Below are 18,164 nucleotides of genomic sequence, written 5' to 3' on the forward strand. Positions count from 1 at the left end.
GGAACACCTCAGATTCTCATGGTCAAGCAGAATGGCCATAGGGGTATGCTCAACGCATCAGTGATAATGTATGTTCCCTTGGCTGGCTAAGCACTGGGGCCTCCAAAAATCATTTCTAAAAGCTGCCTCTCAGCTGAACAAAACCCATGCAGATATTTGTCTCTGCAACTAACTCCATTAAAAGCAAATGAAACTAGAGAGAAGGAAAAGTGACCAAAAATCCCCACTTCATCGCACTGTAGCTTTTGACATCTGAACTGCATCTCTTTGTCATACATACCTTTGAGTTTGTTGTGTTCTGAGTCAGCTGGGAAGAGAGAGTCTGGAAAAAGTTTGGGGAAAGTGAGGCCAGCATACTTGGGTCTGTTCTCAACATAGTTCCGTACTGTTGGCTGCAGCTTCTTCATGAATTCTGGACAGGGTGTTCCCAGCTGCTCAATAACTTTATTCCACTGATCAATATCTGAACATCCATAGTTAAGGAAGACAAAACACAACCCCCTATGTAGTCTCCTGGCACTTCTATTTGAGTGTTCTTTGGGAATCCTCAGAGCTATTTCACTACTTTCATAACATCTTTACAGTCACTATCTTTTTTCATCATCATGTCTCCAGGTCCTATGGCGTCCAAAGGGCAAAACTCTTTTTCACAATTGTACCTACCTGAAGGAAATGTGTACTCCTAAAACCATCACCACCATAGGAAAATACTCAGCTTCCCCTTTGAGTCAGCGTTTCTTATAATTTTTACTTTTAGTTGCAACCCAGTGACTTGCAAACCCTTTTATTAGATGCAAGTAATTGCCTCTATGTCACTCTGGCCACATGGGCACAGCAAGAAAGAATGACACGTTCCCCTGTCTCCTATATTCAGTCTATGGGGACTGAGAGACTAAGCTGGTTCAAAGGAGTTCTGCACATGACGTAAGTCACCCTCAATTTGTCTGCTTTATGCTTGTATTTTCACTCTCTCCAATAACCTTATTATTGTTAATTTTGCTAAACCCACCTAATCAGCAACCCCTCAAAAAGCAATTTGTTTGATTTTTATGAGAATGCACTAGGATTAATTTTCTATAGACAAATGATGCCTCAGGTATAGAGAGATGTTTCTCTTCAACTGCAAATGTGATGGCTGTACTGCTGAACAATTACTGACTAATAAGAAACAGGCTTTCAGGCTTAAAAAAAGAAACGGTAATACAGCAATTTGTACTGAGTTGTTTTGTTTCATTTTGGTGTTCAGGTTTTTTTTTAGCTTCCTTCACCATTGGGCACCTGATAGGTGTTATGTAGCTCTTCCAGCCATGCTCAGAGTAAGCCTTACTGCATCAAAGAAAAAAAAATATTATTAAGCAAATATGTATAAAATCAGTACCATCTCTATGTCACACTAACTTGCAGTGGTAAGAATCTGATGACAACATAAAAAAAAAAAAAAAAAGAAGAGTGCATACAGCCATGGGTGCATTGATGTTAAGAACTGTGATGAAATGAAGCTTCATTAAGAACATTTTGGAAATAAAATATTTTTGAAAGACAAACATCAAAGCATTTCAGCACAGAGTTTTTTAAAATTATTATGAGCAGTTATTGTCATAAGCAGCATTAGTATTTGGGAAATTCCTCCACACTTGACACAGTTCCTCACAATCTGGGAGAGAAATTAGTTCTTCAGAATGAAGAAGGGGGGGGGGGGGGGGGATGCAAATCCCATCTCTTTGGTGCAGAGGCAATTTCAGATTTAAAAAAAAGTGTTTTAGATTAGGGAACTGGAAATGGCATTTTCACAAACCTTGAAAATTCAAGACAGACTTAACTTGGGTTCACCTGAACTGCTTTATTTTAACAAAAATCAAATAATTAATTTAAAATTTGCAGCTTTGCTTATCAATGTGTTTAGAGGAATGCTGAAAGAGTGTCTTGCATGGTTTTAATTTCAACTGAAAAAGGTTGCTAGAAATAGCAATGGTCTGTAAAGATTTTTTTTTAATATCTTTAATTTTAAATCTAATCAAAGATTTATTATTCCCTCAGTCCCTCGCACACACGGACTCCATAGGTTGTATTTATTTTGTATTGTCTATGAAAAGCATCTTTTTCTCAACAGAAAACTAAGGAACTGCAACAACAAATTTATCCAAGACTCAAACCTTGAATTAAACAGTTTATGCAAGAATAAAGTGGTTTGACATTTTAAACCTGTATTCAGCTTGACACACCTCACTGTTTGCTGGCTGGACTATTTCAGAAGCAGGTCTTTCTGAGGAACTTGAAAACAGAGAATGCGTAAATGCTTTACAAACAAGAACAGAGAATACATAAATGAAGTTGCAGTTAGTTGTGCCTAGAGAAGATAAATGGGTGAGAAAGCCAAGGCATAAAAGCATCACTGGGAACATTACCTGTGCAGGTTGAGTGAAGGCCATTTGATAAACAGGGAGGACCAAATAGACTTGCTTCAGAGCAGACATCGGAAGCTTATGCTTGTGCAGAGCAGGTTAACCATCTCTTAGGCATTTAATGAGGGCCAAAAAGAGGGAGATCTTGGGGATTATAGAATGTTGCTGGAGTTGGACATGTTGAGAGGGAAGATGTAACAAGATGCTCTGAATGTGTGTGATAAGGGAAAAAGAGTTAAAAAAGAATAAGACCTGTGTGGTAGGAACCAGTGTCAATAGCGAGAAGGAGAACCCTCAGAGCACAGGTCAGTGCCTGCTGGACACATTTCTTGAGAAAGGATCTGAGTAAGAGACAACAGACAAGCAAGCTACCACCCACAACTGGAAAATTTTAAGTGATGGAAGAAGCTTCATGAGTCATCAGTGCAAACATGACAGCCAAAGCCAATGGAGATGGCAGAGACGCCATGTTCCACTTCTTGACTTGCCTTGATTTGGAGGACAGCACTGGGGCTTTTGCAGGCCTGGCTTGTTCTAGTAACAGGAACAGCAAAAACTATGCACAGTGAAAGCAGGTGGAGACATACCACTTTTCAGCCAGATAGACATACACATTCTCTCTCTAGTATTGTTTCTCCACTTACCTAGGCCTTACAAGCATTGGATCATATTCTGAGGTCCAACACGTGAAAGCATGCAAGAATGTAATAATGTCCATGCTAAATACAGGTCTGACTCCATTTCATTGTTATGTTTTATACAGTCACTGGTTGTAACACATCTGATAGTGAGAGGTTGTATTGATCATGGTATGAGATTTAAAAAAAAGTTGTTTAGAAAAAAATCTGAGGTCTTGAACTGAAGCAAAGAGAAGCACCTTTTTTTTTAGCTGGCAGTCTGAATTAACTTCCACAGTTCTGAATAAAACAAATGTCACTGCAGAACAGCCCTAATGTCAGTCAAAACCCACTCTAGGTTACGTTAGCCAATAAGTGATTGTGACTATAGACGTTATTTGCACACCAACTGAAAAATTGGTACTATGAGTTAATGATCATGTGACTCCGACAGAAATTTCCCAGGCCAAAAAAAGGTTAAACTATATTTGACTGAAAGGAAACCTTAAACTTCTGCAAACAAAAGACCCCGTTTTAACCCTTAAAGTGAAGCAAATGTTGGTCAGACTGGAAGTTGGAAAGAATTCCAGCTGAAAACTCCGGAATATAATTAAATGTCTGCTTTAAAGCTATTTGAATCACATTATCTGTCCATTGCTCCAAACAGGATCAAGGAAAATGTGTCAACTATACACTGTAGCATCTGTATTACTTAAGACAGAAGAAGGGGTCTAACCTGGATTTGTTAGTTTGTCCCTGACGCTAATACTGTGGCATTTTTAGTAACATTAATGTAGCCATACAAAGTTCCATGTAAGAAACTATTTAACAAAATAGTGCTGAAATAGTTCTAAAATCATTGAGTGAGGTTCTCTGGTTGCCTCAAGGTTCCAAACCACCTTTTCCATTTGCAGTCTAATATTGTCTTAAGGATTGTTCTCCTTTGTTTTCTAAATGCTTGGTTATTTACATGGAAAACAATCAGAATCTGAACTTTAGATCAAGAGACATATTTTCCTAAGCAAATGCACAATTTTTTTAATGGGAAACCAGTATTTTGAATGCACAATGGAGTATTTCTATTGGAAAAAAAAAAGAGATTTCACAGTGAAGTCATCTGTTTAGAGGTACAGGCTGAAAGTTTACCATTATTTTTGTTTCTGCTCTCATTGCATCAATACATACATTGAATCAATGTATGTCAGAAGTGTGAAGTAAGGACCAGTTTTCTTCCTTCAGTTGGCTTGCAGTCTTCAGTTAAATTTATGCAAATATTCAAACAACTAAGGAAATGGAGCTTGTCTATAAGGGAAAAGTTCTAATACTTCTCTGCCTCAATCAGAAATATTAAAAATATTTCTATATTTGCATAAATTCATAGTTTGTGATTAAAAAATGAAATTTAGATGACAAATTATTGTCTTAACCTATTTATGTTGAAGAGGAAGCTTTCTAATTACTCTTGCTCCTTCTACACATAAATACATCCTTAAGTATGCTTCTCTCAAGTTCTTATGGCTCATAGTACCAGCTGATGGAGTTATGCAGCTGTCCAACTCCATGACTTGTCTGAAAATAGAATCTTGTTTACAGAAATGCTAAGCATTTTCTATGCAGATTTAAGCAAGAAGGTGTCATGAGGTCATCAATCCCAGCAGGCTGGGTCTGCTTATACAACTTTCTGACTGGTTTTCAGCTGCACAGACAGACATAGGGGCCAGAAGTGCCGAACTCTTGACAGTGGCTGTTCAGCAGCAGGAGAGAGGTGGTGGTGGTGAATGGATTTGGAGAAAAAAAAGCAATGGCATCATTTTCTGTTCACAGGCATGTCACTCATGGAACAGCAGAAGAAAAGTGGAGTGGTACATTAAACATAGTGCAAATTTAGCAATGTATTATAAATACAAATGAAGAATGTGAACTCAATTACAGAGCAAGCCCAAACAGATCAGCAGCTGGCAATGCCAAATTCTGTGGGGTTTTTGCAATAATAAGCAGCACAAAATGGTTTAATTATAGAGGCTTTGTGTGATTTCTTTTCAAGAAGTACACAGCTGCGCCAAAGAAACCAGTTTTTAAAGAGCTATAAAGACACACTCAATTCTTTTTGTACTTACTTGGGGATTTCTTTAAATGATATCTTGCAACATGTCTATTAATGTAAAAACAGTTCCAACTACAACACTGAACTATGCTAACGCGCACTCTTAAATTGCTCACTCCACACTCATAGGAAACACCAGCACAGCCTGAACCAAATCTTCCTGGAGCACAAATAGGTGCTAATGACCTACATTAACACATAGAAGCGAAAGGTTCACTTTCATATATGCAGATGAGATGTGCTCCACATCACGTGAGAACACATGGGAATTTTAGCGTTCAAGTATGAATATGCTCATCCAACATTTTTGACAATATATGAATCAGAATCTTAATAGACAAGACTGTAAAAATATTAATGATATCATTGCCTACTTAAATTTCTTTCATGTTCTTCAGATATTACTTTTTTTCACATTTTAATCAAAACATTGAACCCTTGAAAGTGTGAACGAGGACAAAAGTGAAGTGCTAAACTGAATTGGTATGCATATAGGTACACACACACGTATACATAATGCATATGCACGCACATACAGAGAAAGTTACATAAAAATGAATAATGCCTGGAAACTCCTCCACCATCTAAGCACAGAGTTAAAATCAGAAGGAAAACTTGTACACAGGTCATCTCCGTTTCTCATCTGTGTAATCCTATGCACCAGGAATTGCTGGGGTTAGACCAAGCGTGCATAGAATATAGTTGCTGTTGCGCACAAGAAGAAACCACTTTCACAATCTGATAAATAATAGGGTATATGTTGAGGTTTAATAAAGCGTCAGATAAAGCAGAAATTATGGCTGCCTCAGTCCTGAATGCAGAATGGTCTCAAAGGAAAACTTACATATACCTAGTCTGCTTGGATCACTTGTCCACTGTTTTAATGTATTTACCTGTAAGTTGCTTTTTGTTGGTGTCAAAAACAGTCTGCTTTCACACAATGACTACATGTACATAAATAAAGGATGACAGACTGAAGCCTACTACAACAGTTTCCAAGGAAACTCCTAGCCTTTTAAGTCATCAATTTGGTACAAAATTGAGTGATAATTTTAGTCTTGGGAAGCAGAAGTTGTCCCCAAACTGAGGACATTTCCTTCTTTCCTTCCTCAATATCACTTGCAGAGCAAACAAGCAAACAAATAAGTATTTCTGAAAGTCACGTCTGAGTTATTCATACCTTCTTCTCAAAACGCAGAACCTCTTATTCACCATCCTGGTGTAAACAGTAACTTGCTCCTACCACGCTACACCCTGTACTTACAGTGTCATCAATGAAATACCCTCCTCCCCTCCCTGACAAATTAATGAAGAGACATTTATAACAACACAACTAAAACCAGAAGTGGTCACTGGCTCCAGAAAGTGATTCTGATGAACCATGTAGGATGATGGTTTTCATCTCCTTACACTGCGGCTTCCACCTAAGGCTTTTAGTGGAAGGCAGTAACAGTTTATTGACATTTTGGTTTGCAGGGATTTTGCAGCGGGACTTAACGCAGCTCTTTGGATAGAGTACAGATGTATGTCAGCACTAGTCTAGCAGGAAGGGTTTGGAAGCACCTACTGAGGCCAAAATGGCTGCTAGGAAGGATACGATCAGTGCCAGGAAACAACACAGCACCTTTAATCATTTCTCCCATGATGCACCCTACTGACCACATGTCAACTGAAAACAAAAATGAAATGAGGGTAAACAAGAAAACAGGAACAGAACAACAAATAAATGAGAAGATTTATCCAATCATGCTATAGCACAGAGCCTGCAGCCCACGCTGCAGACACAGACTTGCCTTTCACTCTCTGCAAATGCTTTTCTGCTTGAACGTACATGTTTTGTGACAACTTAGCAGGTCTGAGAAAAACCAACTCCAGCAGCTTTCAATTATGCCAATGTGGATGAAAGACAATACTATTAAATACAGAAAACCAAGTGAGACCCACGGCTGGCTACTGTGTCATAACACAACTTTGTGATTAATATTTACCAATTATTTTTTTCTTTTTAAAGTTTTCATTTGTATTCAGTACCTAGGTTTATGCTGCTTGGTATTGTAAATGAATGCTGGTCTCTGTATTCAATGAGGACATGCAAATTGCTTTCCCTTTATCCTTTCAGTTATCAGAGATCCATGCATATTTTCACAAGCTGAACTGCCAGAAGCCACAAAAGGAACTTGGTACTTGTGAAGACATATCCACCTCTTATTCAGGGGTCTGAATAGAATTTGTTGAGATTATATGACTCCAATAATGCTTGCTTTAGAACCTGCTGGCTCACTTCCACTGAATCTCAGTGGAGCCAGCAGTCCATAATAGGGGTTTTGAGCATCAACTAAGATTTCCATTTACTGTGATAGAAAATGGTGATTTTTAAATAGGACAGTTGAGACACAGAAGCACTAAGCTGTATCTTCTGCACTGCAATCAAAGCAAACTGGGGAACTATTTGCCTTGTACAGAGAAGAGCAGTTCAGCTGGGTCAAACAAAGCTAACCACGATTTACATTGGGACACAAGATGAAAATCAGGCTCCTTATATCCAGTACGGGATTAAGGTGGCATTTTCCCCCATGTCAATACCATGAAACCACATTACCTCTGCTATCCTTGCTCTATGATAAGCCATAGGGCATGGAAGCAAGAAAAGGGACAGACTGGTTTCTCAGGGCCAGAAACTGTGGGAAAAAAAATGAAAGTGGCATGCTGCTTGATTAAATTTACTCTTACAATTTCATATTGAGCAACAGTTTAAAGTGGATTTGACTTTGAAGGCAAATGTTCTATCTGTGCAGATCTTTACATGCTTCGGTCTAAGGCTCCCTGTTGCTTTCTTTAGCATATGAAAAGGGTTCATCACTACAAAATAAATAAATCAATAAACAAACAAAAAAACCCCAAATAAATTAAAGGCTACTTGTTTAGAAGCAAGAAGCAAACCTAGAGATGCAAATTATTGCTGCTTTCATCACAAGCTAAATGGCATGCAATGTATCAGGAAAAGATAGAGCAAGCAGTTGTTTGTTCATCTGTCATTATTCCTTTATATTTTCTGAGGCTTTCTTCTGACATTACTGCTCTATGCTGTGTTCAAGAGCACACACACAGAAGTTGAAGTAGTGACTTACTAAACCATAAACTGTGTAAAGAAGAGATGATTATTGTCCTCTACTCCTGAGGTTTTGGGAAGGAAGCTCTTTAAAAATGTCTAAATCAGGAGCAACATTTGAATATAACCGGCAACTGAAGAGAGAAAAAAAGTGCATTCTTGGCTGCTGCCTCTTTTTCCTCTCCTGAGCCAATTAGAAATAAGTCAAATTGGGACCCAGAGTTTCACTTCACATTTAAGAAAGCTAGTTATTTGAAGGTTATAGGAGTTTCGGCATATAGAGCAGCAGCAGCAGCTGTCAGAAGCCCCAGTTAAGGCACTGAGACTCATGCAAAGTTCCGTAAGGACTGTACTACAGAGACCTAAGCCTCAATTCTCAGTTTCATTTAGTCCAACATAAATCCAGATGTAGTCCCAGTGATTTCAGTTGTACAAGCTTCAGAGAAACAAACAAACCACAATGTCTAAACATCTGCGCTCAGCTCCAAAGCACTGAAAAGCTACATTTGGTTCAAGATTTTTTCCAAATACAAAATAGTCAAAAAGGCTGGCAATGCTCCACCAACACATGGAATATTCCTAAACTTTAATCAAATCCAGGCTAATTTACAGTCACAGAGACCTCTGCATGACTTTAGGTAAAATTTCACTTTAGCAACTATTTGCCTTGTTTTAGAATCACATGAAATAGTGTTAAGGAATTAAACCTACAACTTTCCACAATGCTCTGAAGTGAAATTGTTGAGATTTGCATAGCCCTTGGTAAGAAGCTCCTTCTCCATACCCATGTCCTGGATTACAAGAAGTGGGGGATTTTCAATGTGTCGAAAACCTCTGCAAACCTGATTATTGAACAGAGCTCCTCTGAAATGCATTCTTGAGTGTGTGTGTATACTTCAAAATACAAGTAAGTTTTCCAAGGACACCAAATGTCTCCCTACCATAGCCATCTTGAATAAAAGTCCACCATAAACCACATGCAAGTGTTTTCCTCAACAGAGAAAATATTTCACTTGTACAGAAACTTTTCACCTCTGGCCCACCTGCTGGTTCTAAGTCCACATCAAACAGTTAGGAAACATCCTCTTCAGTGACTGTATCAGGGCTGTTTTACAAAACATTTGGAGAATGAATCTGCCCTCCACAGGAAAATTCAAAATCTCTCCAGGAACTTGAACAGAGTTTGAAGAAGCTGAACACACGTGCATGCTCCCCACTCTCCAAACTTTCTGTGTCATGGGAAAAGCCTGGTCTGGCTGTTGACATAGCCCTTCACAGTTAAGGTGACCAGAAGAGATGGTGAGAAGGGAGAGCTGGAATAGAAGAGCATTAATGAAGACATCTATTCCTCTTTGTGCTTTAGTCTCATGTACGTCCTGTCCCAAACAAGTGCTTGGTCATCATTCCGGGTTTCAGATTTCCTTCAGAAAAGGTGCAAAAGGATCAGGAACTGCAGAACTAGCCAAAGATGTTTCTATCTAAAAGGATCTGAGCTAACCTTCTAGGACACCTCCCCTGTAACTTAGCTGTGGATACAATTTCCTTTCCTGTTTCTTCAGAAGGCTGCTCCTACCATGCTGAGTGAATTTGTAAAAGAATGGGTGTCACTGTGATACTGGACACCATAGCTTGTTTCCTTTCTCATTTCTTCGTAATGGTCCTGCATTTTCCTCCCGCCAAAATGTAGGTTCTCAGGGACTTGACAAAACAAAATGAAAGGGACCTCTTAAGGGGGATCTGCAACTGGCATTGCTAAAACTGCTACTGAGATCGCTTGTTAGACCTGCACTCAGTGAGCTCTGGTTTTCATTCAATGAAAATCATGACATTTAAATGAAAATTCATGAAATACATGCCACGGGAAACTCTGGAGACCAGAGATGCACGTGAAACGAAATGAGCTTTGCTACCTTTTCCAACCTCATGGGCTAGTTCACGCTTTCTCTCTCTGCCCAGAGCATTAGTAGGAATGCCAAGATTCATACTTGTCATGGCTCCTGTTTTAGTGATGCAGAAATTGCTCCTCTGCAAGATGGAAAGAGATGATCATGTCTTCAAAACTAACTTGGGAAAACTATGACAGATGTATTTCTGAAGCAAACCATGATACCGGATTTTATTTGTGTTACAGTAAGCCAAAATGTTTAGCACACCATGCTGTTTCCTCATGGCTGAGGTGCAAGCTCCAGTAAAACATCAAGGCAACTGAGCATGCCTGTCACAAGGCAGTGAGCTTCTCTTTCCAAATCCTTCTAACACAGAAAGACACCAAATCCTTCTAAAATAGAAAGATACCTTTCTATTCTAAAATAGAAAAGGTAGGACTTCTGTTTACCTCCCTCTCTGTTGCTGAGTGCTCCTGCAGATCTGCAGCAAGGTCTGCTTTGAGGAACCATTTCTAGGCCCTTACTTGAATTTTCAGGAAGAAAAACACAGCAGTCTGTATTGGACACTGTACCCTGTTTTTACAGGTTTTTCTGTTGTTTCTATGCAATAAAAAAGGACATATAGTTTACAAAAATACTTGGTAATTCTCAATGATACAAGGGTGAAGATCCCTTTTCTCACAAGTTCTAGATAGCACAGCTACAAAGGCTTCAGATTTCCAGTGCCAAGGAAAGTTTGCAATATGTAGTGCTCCTAATGACAATTGTGAAGGTGGCTCAAATACCTGAAAAAGATTAAAAGCCTCCCAAACCCATCAAACTCTTCCCTCTCTCAATTCTGTCTAAATCACGGCAAACTCTCAGTTTTGTGACATTCCAATCTCAGGACCTCACTGAGATACCAAAACCCTTCTCTTCATACTTGTATTTATTATATGTATGGATTTCAATGTGTTTTAACAAGTGCTCAGGACAGTACCAGCTCAATCCATTAAGATTTCCTGAGAAAAATCTTTCCTTTCTAGTTTGAAAAACACCCTCCACATGATGTCATTTAACCCTTAAAATTTTCAGTAACAGGGTTCCAAAGTGTTTGAATACTGTATTATTGACTTCTAATTTACTATCTGCAACAGAAGCTGCAAAACACTGTAGAGTACAGCTACTCTCCTGACAGACTCTAGATGGAAATAAAAGGTAATTGCCACAATTTTACAAGTGTGATGATTCAAACCAATGTATTAATTTCTCTCTCTTTTCTTTATAAACTTTCCACAAGTTCCAGACTGATATGCATGTGCTTTCTTATGACACAGTGAAGCCAGCACTCTCTGAGATTCAGAGTAGCAGATGCTCAACTTCATTTGGCAAAGACAGAACTGACCTGTAGTAGAAAGGCCTGTAGACCCTGGCTCACCTGGAAAAATGCAAAAGGATGTCAGAATTGTATGCAAATTTATGCTCTTCCTCAGATTTTGGCTCTTATGTTGCTGTCCCAAAAAACTATTGTTTTTCCTTGGAAAGTCATGCTCCACTGTCCCTTTCAGAACAGCAGAGCTTGCAGAGGGACTGGAAGGGATGCCATACGATATTAAAAGGCACAAGTATATTAAGAAAAGGCCATGGGAATCCTGAGGTGCAAGCTCAAGAATGAGTGGAGGCACCCATATTCTTCCTCATCACCATCATCTTTTGAATATAACTATATAAATACCATTGCAGTGAAAAATACCTATGGGGAAATTTGCCAAGGAATGTTAAACACACTACACTGCATCTAGCAGATAGTAACATTTAAAGCATGTCTTGCAGATGCTGCAGTTGGCTAGCTTCAGAGCTCCTTTTAGCTTAATTTAAATTTTGACTTTGAAATATGTCTTGCCAGTTCTCAAACAGTATTCAAGCACACTCATTTCACCTGTTCCAGGAGGAATCCCACAGGTAAACTCTCCTGCTACAGTACAAACAGATAAGTATATCATTTAAGTATACTTGTATATTTTCATATCTGATGATATATGATTTTGAGTGTGTTCCTGTCCTCTACTTTGATCCCAACCAAACACTACAAGCTCTTGACAAAAGACTTCAGTACTACTTATTTTATCTACAAGTTTTAAATTCTCTGCTCAACTGTACCAGTGAAACTCAGTCCAAATTAGTGCAGCTGCCATCAAGCAAAACCTGATTAATAGAATAAAAAGGAGGAAAAACAAAACCCAGAATACATTTGAGACCATCCAATTTTCGCTAGTGCCTGAAAAGGCAATTAACTGAGTGGCTGAAATTCATATGAGGCAGCAGTAAGTGTAGCACATGTCTACACCTCAGTGTTAGGCCACTTTTGAAATTGCGTGTTCAGGCCCATCCTGAAAATCTTTAAGGTGAATGTTGGGAAAAGAGCAATGTATCATCTTCACTGTAGCAGCTGGAATGCATTCCAAATGCCATGCAGATCGCAGACAGCAATGCGGCTCTTATACTAAGTAAAAATCACACTATAAACCGTTGGAGTATACAGATCTGAATTAAAAAAGAAAGATTGGCAACAGCCAAATCCTCTTCCTAGCTATGCTGAAGTCTCTTTGAAACAGACCTTGGCTCAGATGAGTAAACGTCCGCCAATAAAATAATCAGAATTCAAAATCTTGCTGTATTCTCAGAGAAATCCTGAGTCCAAAACCAAATACCATGTGCCTAGGGTGGAATCAAAATCCAGACTTATCCCTCATTGTCATCATAGGCAACAGAAATTTCAGCAGCAGGCTAAGGCATACCAGCTGATCTAGCCTGGAGAGCCAGGACAGCCATTCTTAATAGTCTCTTTTAAAAAATCCTGATGCTTATCGTTGTTTTTGTTTTTTTTTCAAAGACAAAACAAGCCTTAAGAAAATACTACTGGGGACATGAAAAATAACAGACTGCACTAAATAAAAGTGCAGATGGTTTATTATATCAGTTTAAGAAAATCCACAACATGCACTCAATATACTAGGATTATATGCACTAATAATTGCAAATGATATTTCAAATGCAAAGAGATATTCTGCTAATGAGTGGTGGAAAGGCAACACCTTTTTTGAAAGACTTTGTTGAGACAAAATCTTTTTCCTAAGGCAAGCAATACAGCAAAACACAACAAAATCCTAATCTCACCTCCTAATACATCTCCTAATACATCTCCTAATCCCACCAGTCTCAAAGACAGCTGGCGGAAAAAAGAATTTTTGACAATCTGGCCACAGAAAACATTAACTTCCTCTGTTGATACTGACTTCCCTTCATAATCATTTTTGAATGTCCATATATACATAGAGCCAGTTTGGATTTTTTTGCTCTTGCTATCCTAATGGCATTTTCTATTTTGGCTGTCTTAGACTCTGAGCTCTTTGCAGTAGGAATTTTCTATGCTCACCATTGTAACCCAGGCCTAGCCAAATTTAAGACACTTGCCTGTTATCAGAATGATTTCTGTGACTAAGTCACTGTTTCCCCTTTGATCTCTTGAAGAACTCACACATGAACTTGCTAGAGTACCATCCTTTACATGCCTCCCCAGTACTTAAGAGAGCTGCTCTTTTCTTTATTTCCCCATTAAGTCATATATGCCTGTAGGACATCATTGTGTCCTCAACACCTCAGATCTAATAAATAAATCTCACTTTAAAGCATTCAGACCATTGTAAGTTTTTCCTTCTCTTAGACAAAAAAATACCAGAAATACATTTCTAGTCCTTACATTGAAACCTCATGAGATTTTGAAGATATTATTAGCTAGAGCTGAGCACAGCTTTAGGGAATGTCCTGGAGTTTTCCAACATATTTCCAATGACATCCAAGAGTTTGGGCAGGTTTTAGCTGCTCACACTCTTTCTGATTTAACTGAGACAAAAGTGGCGTATGGATTGAAGGAATACTGAGCAAGGAGTTCAGACGTGGACTACAGAAGCTTACCAGAACTCCTCAGGAAAGTTTTAGTCTGTAAATCCACCTGCAAATTTATCAGAAGGTGCATATCTTCTCATGAGGGTCTGATTTTAGACAAAGAAGTCTCCCTGACAGCATTTTGAAACGTCTGCTCTAGGTGAGTAACAAGGAACAAAGGTACCTGCTGTGCAACTTCTACCCAGCACTCTCCAGGAGACTGGAGGGTGTTATTTTTCGGAGAACCAGCTAGCTCATCACAAACTATCATTCAGCACTTGAATGGACCGGTCCTCTAGCCCTGACATATCTCAAGTACCTTGCTAGGTCAATTACATTAAATGCATCAACATTATTGACAGAGCAATAATTTTCAATTTTTGTTTGGCTTTTTTTTTTTTCCAGTGAAAATAGCAGTTAACAGAACATGTGCTCAGAGAACATTTTAATAAAGCTAACAAACATACACATTTTTTTTAAAATGCGTAATTTCCATTAATACCAACCAGGACAGTTATCATTTACTAGTATCTGTAGTCTATACAGATTTCAGAGATTTCTTATAGTAACTTAGAGAAAGTTCCTTATTTATGTGAGATTATCTGAAATTAATATTCTCCATGTTTTAATTTCCATGGAGACTTTGAAATTGAAATTTTATTTCAAGTTGGCAGCACCAAGTGCCATGATAACTCAGTGGGATGGTTTAGTCAATCATAATTCCTTAAATTTTTTCTTTTCATAAAGCTTGACAGCAGCTGTGCAATTTTTCTTGGATGTAGACTGTACCGTACATGAATGTTCTTACTTCAGGCTAGAAATGAGTAAGCTACACTGCAATGCCACATACACTGTATTGTAGGGTGCGGGATTTCCAATGATTTAAAAAGTAGGACTATCCCAGAGTTTACACAATGTTTTCTGCATTTGTTTATAAATTCAGTTGTCATTTTAACTGATACTGACATGTTAAAAGGTATTTAAAAACTATTCTATTGCTCTCCCTGAATAAGACGCTGTCATTGGAGACTGCACCCCATGGTAGAGACTCACACTGGAGCAGTGCGTGAAGAACTGCAGCCTGTGTGAAGGACTCACATTGGAAGAGTTCATGAAGAGCAGTCTCCTGTGGGAGGGACCCCATGCTGGAGCAGGGGAAGAGTGTGAGGAGTCCTACCCTGAGGAGGAAGAAGCAGCAGAGACAGTGGGTGGTGAACTGACCACAACCCCCGTCCCCTGTCCCCTTGTGCTGCTATCAGGAAGGAGATAGAGAATTCATGAGTGAAATTTAGCCCAGGAAGAGGTGATGGGTGGGGGAAGGTCTTTTTAAGATTTGGGTTTATTTCTCATTACTGATTTAATTGGTAATCAATTAAACTAACTTCCTAAAGTCCTTCCTGTTTTGCCCATGACAGTAATTGCTGAGTGATCTCTCCCTGACCCTATCTCAACCCACAAGTTGTATTTTCTGTCCTCTGAGGAGGGGGAGTTATAGAATGGTTTTGGTGTCCAGCCAGGGTCAGCTCACCACAGGTGGGTTTACAGACTGCTCCGCATGTTGTAGGGGAAGCTCAGCACCTATGGAGTGACATATCACAGCTATCCATTAATAGTAAAAACCACCATTCTTATTCCACTAATAATAAACCCCTCCATTCTTATTTCACTGTTGTGCTTTGCATCTGATAACTTTTCAGTTCATATTCCTATAAGACTAGAAGCCAGTACAATGTTGCTGTTTCCTCCTCAACAAACAAGAGGCACTTGCAGTTTCCTCATCTTCCTATTGGTAATGTATAACTGCATCTTCACCTGGCTACTGGGAAGAGCTACATTTTCAGAGAAAGTTGACAGAGCTGTGAAAACAGGACAGGCAGGACCTAACTCTGACAAACCCTACAGGAATCACTCTAGAGCCAGCAAAAAAAAATATTTACTTCCATGACTACATGTCTGAAAAGCTGGGTTTTCTCCACACCAACTGCCTGTGTCTGCTGATGCCAGGTTTTTTTATGGTGTCTTTCTGCCAACCTGCTGAAAATAACATGCCTTTTGGATTCTGAAAGTGGAAAACATGCTATGCTGCTGCATTTTATGCTGACGGGCAAAAGAGACACTACTTAAACTTCCCAACCATCCCAGGCAGGTTGCCTGGCTTAGCATGTGATAGACTGAAGGCTAAGCAGAGCACCTCCTCTTTTATTTTCATTTTCTAATATGGCTTTCACCACCTTGGCAGTGGTAAAAATAATATCACCCAAGAAAAGAAGAACAAGATGGGAAGGAAACACAGCTTAATTAAAAACACAGACCTCATGCAAGTAGAGGAAAATCCATTTTTAAACCAAGAGAATCTGATACCAGGCCACTTTGGAAACCACAGCAGATAAACAGTTGCCTTAAACTGGGTGAGTCAAATTCTTCATTTTGTTTTAAAGATAAAAAATGTTGTATTGACTCAACTCTGAGCCCATACAGCATTGATGTGAATCCAATTCTATGATGCATTGCAAGCAAAACACTGCGGTGTCACCACAAATGTTATGAAGCCACTCTTTTGAAAACATAAAAGCAGAAAAACAGATTTACAGGAGCCAGATGCACCAAGTTAGGATTCTTTTCTTTCTTACTTTTCCTTCGAATAATAATGAGTAAAGCTCTCTAATTTGAGCCCATGATGCTTGTTTGCTTTATTGCTTATTAGTATGACATAATGACTACATAAAATGGAATGATTACAGGTTTTAAAATAAAATAACTTGTTTGACTGAAATAATTCTGTGCATGTGTTTTTCATTTTCAATTTTGTTCATATTGGTAGTGCCCTATTTTCATTTACTCATACCTCTGGGATTCAACTTTTTGCTTCTATCTTTACAGTCCTGGTATAGTCATTACATGGTAAAAGGGATGGGGTGAAGCTGCAGCAAATGGCACAAGGATACAGTCCCTTCCTGGAAAGAGGATTTTGTGGCGAACCATTTCTCCCATAATGCATCCCACAGACCATATATCCACTAGAATAGCAGAGACAGGGAAGTGAAGAAGGAGGGAAAAAAAGAAAAGTTAACTACGATATTTCACTCCTAAAGGAGGGGAAAAAGAGCAGGTTGATCAGAACAGTACAGTTTGTTTTGTGGTTTTGTTAGGGGTTTTTTTTCATGTCTTACCAAAAAAATAAATAAGTAAATAAGTAAAAGCTGTGTCAGTCAGCTTGACAGTAGTTAGTAACAATGGTGGAAAAAGTTTAAAATCAACATTTTTGGGAAAAGGCTCACAGCAAGTAAAGAACAAGTAACAACTGCACAGAGTCATAGTATACACTGAGTTTATGGTAAAAAAAACAGGTTTTTTTTTTTGTTTGTTTGGTTTTTTTTTTGTAAGGAAAAGATAACAACACAAAACCTCAGGCTAGACAATGATCAACTGGAACAAATCCTACTTGCAACCAGGCAGTTTCTAGGTTTTGCCATGCAGGACTGAGTCTCCTTGCAGCGGTACAGAAGAGGTTCTACTCACATAAATAAAGGCTGTATAAATACCACCCTTAAGGGTTATTTAAAACTCCTGCTTCAAGATCTGTACTTGTGTCCTAGGTACCTATCTCTACATACCTGTACCTACATACCAACTGGAAAGAACTGGAGAGTGTGACCTGTGTGGACTCTGTTTTTTACTTCATACTTAAATGCTAAAACAACCACTTTGCACAAGTACCATCAAGAGTAAGAGCATTTATTTTCCTGATCCTGCATTTAGCTTTTAGATGCAATATGCGTAGTCACATTATCTGCTTGACCTGGCTGGTTTGGGGTATTTTTGTCATCTTACAATAAAAAAGACTAGATAGATAGTGACACAGTATGAACAGAAAGAACAGACTTGCATTCCATGTGAAGGGGAAAAAACTGTTTTTAAATTCTTTAAAAACTATGTTGTTTCTCAGCTTTGAATCCTCATTTTGTGGTTATGCTTGACCTACACAACCAGTTTCTCCTCTTTTTCTTCCCCTTTTTATCCTCCAAAAGCAATCCAAACCAAACCAAACCAAAGAAACAAACAAACAACTCATTTCTTGGTAAAACAAAATAAAGGTGAAATGTTCCATTTGGGAAAAGGAGG

The 18,164-nt window shown here is 38.7% G+C and overlaps 1 protein-coding gene across 6 annotated transcripts in view; it reads right to left on the bottom strand.

Annotated features, from left to right (window-relative positions):
* Window positions 1–18,164, bottom strand: part of LOC130607844 (mitogen-activated protein kinase 10) — a 148,532-nt gene that overhangs the window by 19,490 nt on the left and 110,878 nt on the right. For 5 of the 6 annotated variants that reach the window (XM_057425314.1, XM_057425315.1, XM_057425312.1 and 2 more), the window contains 2 exons: window positions 16,988–17,059; window positions 281–463 (listed from right to left, as the gene is read on the bottom strand). In XM_057425314.1, the coding sequence (XP_057281297.1) occupies window positions 281–463; window positions 16,988–17,059 (255 nt within the window). Of the gene's footprint in view, window positions 1–280; window positions 464–6,720; window positions 6,793–16,987; window positions 17,060–18,164 lie in introns of all 6 variants that reach the window. The other variant, XM_057425313.1, reaches the window with a different exon arrangement.

Source organism: Pezoporus wallicus, unplaced genomic scaffold (assembly GCF_028554395.1).
Source record: "Pezoporus wallicus isolate ANWC-B61680 ecotype Strahan unplaced genomic scaffold, APGP_CSIRO_Pwel_v1 contig_7853, whole genome shotgun sequence".
Taxonomy (NCBI): domain Eukaryota; kingdom Metazoa; phylum Chordata; class Aves; order Psittaciformes; family Psittacidae; genus Pezoporus; species Pezoporus wallicus.